The sequence below is a fragment of the Ipomoea triloba genome, chromosome 4 (genome assembly GCF_003576645.1).
Source record: "Ipomoea triloba cultivar NCNSP0323 chromosome 4, ASM357664v1".
NCBI classification, from domain to species: Eukaryota; Viridiplantae; Streptophyta; class Magnoliopsida; order Solanales; family Convolvulaceae; genus Ipomoea; species Ipomoea triloba.
The window spans coordinates 8,419,306-8,423,019 of record NC_044919.1 but is presented as its reverse complement, the minus strand read 5'-3'; the positions used below and the strand labels follow the sequence as shown (position 1 = coordinate 8,423,019).

The following is a 3,714-nucleotide window of genomic DNA, read 5'->3' as shown; positions in this document are numbered from 1 at the left end:
ACAATAGCGAGTAGTGAGCTTTTAGTAGTATGTTACTATGTTTGATATGTTAAGCTTATTGTATAAAATGTGTAAGAGATAAACATAAGCAAGAAAAGGGTATAGGCTGCTTGAGTGAATGAGGAGAGAGAATGAAATAGTGAAATTAATGGCAATGTTATAATTATTATTATTACTATTTTTTATAATCCATATGTGTTCCGATTCCATCGGATTATATTCTTAACTTAATATCAAATTGTATATTTATGTGTACAAAGAGCTAAACAAATCTTAAGTGAGACTTCTCATTCACCACACTAATGCTAGAGCATTTTTTTTATTTTTAACAATAAGGACAATCTTCTTTTAAAAAAAAATAAATAAATAAAAACAAGGTTTTATATCAATAAATCATGGCCACAAATTTTAATATCAATGATTGGGTGTCATCTTTTAAAGAACAAATGACAACTTTCAAATTATGTGAAGGAGATGGGGGTTGAGTGAATGAGTGTAACTCTACCCCAAGACCAAAGCTTTAAAATTTTTTTGTATATCCAATAAAAACAACAAAAAAAAAAATGTTTGAGATACTCTCGACAAGATAAATTACACTTCACGTGACATTATTTAATTAACTATCACATCTTTAAAAAATGATAACCAACTAATTAAAATGCGTTAGGCTAAATAAGATTTATCAGTTAAGAATATGTGCAGTATTATTATTATTCAGATGAGAACAATGCATCATAAGATATCTGGCAGTAAGAAAATACAGAGCCTTATATATAGTTTCAGTGAATAATGACAATAATAGAATAAACCTTTTATTTGGATTCAATATGGTTTATATATACTACGTTAATATACAACCTTTCTTGTCTTCAGACCAACCAGCATTATACATTTATATACCCTTGTTTTTTTAGGTAAAAGAATGACCAGAGAGAGTTCCAATCAGCCTCAACATTTACAGCTTTGCCATTTGCCAATCAATCAATATTTCAAGAATCAGACAGCGTATAGCCTTATCACTTGATCAATCTTTGCACGACAAACAGGACAACCCCACTTCTTGGCCTTGATTTCGTTCAGACAAGACATGCAACCGGCCATATGCCCGCATGGGATGCATGCTCCCTCTACTGAAGCATCCAAGCATATTACACAAGAAGAGGCCCCGGGCCGATCACTGTCCTCGTCTGTCCTAACAGCTGCAGTCTCGACCGTTTGTGAAGAAAAGTCAACAGGGCTAGAGTCGATTGATGGGTAGTGAACTGGGCCATCATCGTCTGTTGCTGTATCGGGAAGAGGAGGAGCCGAGGGGGTGGATGATGGCTCGGGGTTCTCGACGAGTTTTTGGGTGTTACAAGTCTTGTTTGGAGGCAGGGCGTGGTGAACTGGATTGCTGCTCTGGCCAGCTTCTTGGACGACCCTAGTGCTCTTGCTGATGTTACTTTCCCCGAGAACTGATGTATCAGCATGGTTAATCCCGCTTGTGGATGCGACTTCGGGAGGTCTTTCCTGCGCAGCAGACTGAATCGAGGCAGTAATTGCCATAGCTAACTCCACGTCCTCCGAGGCTGGTGGGGCGGTTGCGGGAATGCCAGGGACTTGGGTATTGAAAATGAAAGGCTGGGGAATGACCTGGAATAGACCAAAATATAATAAAACGAAATGTCTTAACCGCATGAAATAGAGAGTAGCTTAAGAGAAGACGGGATTTTCACCTGAGGATTTCCTTTGCATGCTTCACAAAATGACTGCAGCTGTGGTTTGTCATTTTCTTGAACAGATGCAAGTTTAATCCGTGTTTCTACCAATAAGATTCAAAAATTTATAGTGAATTTAAGTGAAAACTCAAAGCAGTGACCACGTTCACATGAAGCAAGAATGATCAAGCAAAATATAAGATCAGCGACCCTGAAAAACCAATGCTATCCTAGATTGCATAGTAAAGAACCGTATAACAAATAAAAAATTATTCTTACGAATAACATGCCCCTATATGGTTCTACAAAATCTATTTTACCGAAATTACTAAAATCACAACCTTCATAATGTCTATAATACTTTTTCACTTATCCCACGAGCTTCCTTATTTAGGGGTTCCATCTAATTTAGAATTCATGCTAAATAGATTTAGCTCCTATAGTCCTATAGGTCACCAATGCTTTCGGGTTATGAATGAAATGAGAAAATCATCTACCTACATTGAATTTCAGTAATAGCAAGATCAACTTGAACATGGAATGATAGGTAATTACTCTTGGAAATATCAGATATGACCACTGTTGGATCGGGCAGATTAAAATTGGGTTCATCCATATTAGCCTTCCATAATGCAAAAACGGTGCGAGGTTGAGCATCCTAATCATAGAAAAGGCAAAGGAAAAGTGAAACAAAATCCTGTTAGGCACAACACAAGCCATAACATATAAACAAGAATCCATAAATCATATCACTAAGTCATAAAAATTAAACACAACACCCCAAGTGAAACCTATATTAGTTGAAAACCATTATAATACATCCCTTGCCACTTCTAGTGCAAGAGAGTTTTCAGTGTACACAACTCATGATAAAGTTCCCAAGACAAACAGGAAATTGTAACTCAACATGGTATTTCACATAATGGTATATGCAGATAGCCGCATCTTTTCAAGAAATAACAAATTGCAAATCAACATACCCGTGGAGTTGGATATATAGCAAGTTCCAACTTGAAGGGCTTCTTAAGATTTCGAGAACCACAAGGTAAAACAACCACCCAACTACAAAATTGTTAGAATAAACTTTTAGGTCATTTCTGACAATTTTTTTAAAATGAACCAAATAATTTGGGAAGATGCAAAAGCTGTGTACTTACACCACATATGCAATAATAATGATGTTAAAATTAAGAAATAGAGTAAGGATAACTAGAAAAGCTCTAGTGCACCAGCTGATTTTTCACAAACTACAGCATTTAAAGGTGATTTCATATAAAGATTTTACCCACACTTTTCTCGAAAGCAACTGTGGTGCAAGCAGCTCAAGAAATCCTGGCCCATAAAGCTCCCGCAGCCAACCAGCGAATAAACAAATGTGTTTCTAAGCAACATTACACCAACAAAGTAACACATAAGTCTTATCATTGCACAAGTTCCAAACTAAACATCAGATGCAAAAGTACCTCAATTGTCCGAACAACATTGGTGTACCCTTTGAGTCTAGCAACATCCAAGGGAGTTAGACAGTCATCATTCATCGCCAAAGGATTTGCTAAAAGATAACTTAGAAGTTGTCAGGGGAAATGGAAAAGAAAATGATTGCATCAGACTTCACATTTGGAAGAAACATATTTATTTTGATAGAACAGTGTTTCTAAGCACACCTCCATGAGAAAGAAGTAATAAAACAGTCTGTACAAGCCCTCTTTTTGCAGCATGATGTAGAGGAGTCCCAGCATGGCGACCTATAAGAGGCAAGAGAAATGAGTATATGCTATTAAAAAAAAAAAAAAAAAACTAGTTTTGATTAGCGAGTAAGAATAATCTTTGCATGTTGGAGTGAAGGCATAAGATTGAAATGAACTTAACAAAAGTGCATGTAACATGCATTCTGGTACTCAAGATCAAGACACAACAAATGGACTTCATTGAACCATAATCTACAAATAGCCAAACATCAAGAGTTGTGTGACGGTGTACCCCCCCCCCCCCCCCCCCCCCAAAAAAAAAAAAAAAA

General features: G+C 36.5%; 1 protein-coding gene across 1 annotated transcript in view; it reads right to left on the bottom strand.

Annotated features, from left to right (window-relative positions):
• Positions 1 to 777: 777 nt before the first annotated feature.
• Positions 778 to 3,714, bottom strand: part of LOC116017006 (putative E3 ubiquitin-protein ligase XBAT35) — a 5,495-nt gene continuing 2,558 nt past the window's right edge. The window contains exons 3-9 of the mRNA XM_031257502.1: positions 3,362 to 3,442; positions 3,161 to 3,249; positions 2,987 to 3,078; positions 2,678 to 2,759; positions 2,253 to 2,355; positions 1,716 to 1,801; positions 778 to 1,632 (exon numbers count right to left, since the gene is read on the bottom strand). Coding sequence (XP_031113362.1) covers positions 997 to 1,632; positions 1,716 to 1,801; positions 2,253 to 2,355; positions 2,678 to 2,759; positions 2,987 to 3,078; positions 3,161 to 3,249; positions 3,362 to 3,442 — 1,169 coding nt within the window. The 3' untranslated portion in view covers positions 778 to 996. The remainder of the gene's footprint in view (positions 1,633 to 1,715; positions 1,802 to 2,252; positions 2,356 to 2,677; positions 2,760 to 2,986; positions 3,079 to 3,160; positions 3,250 to 3,361; positions 3,443 to 3,714) is intronic.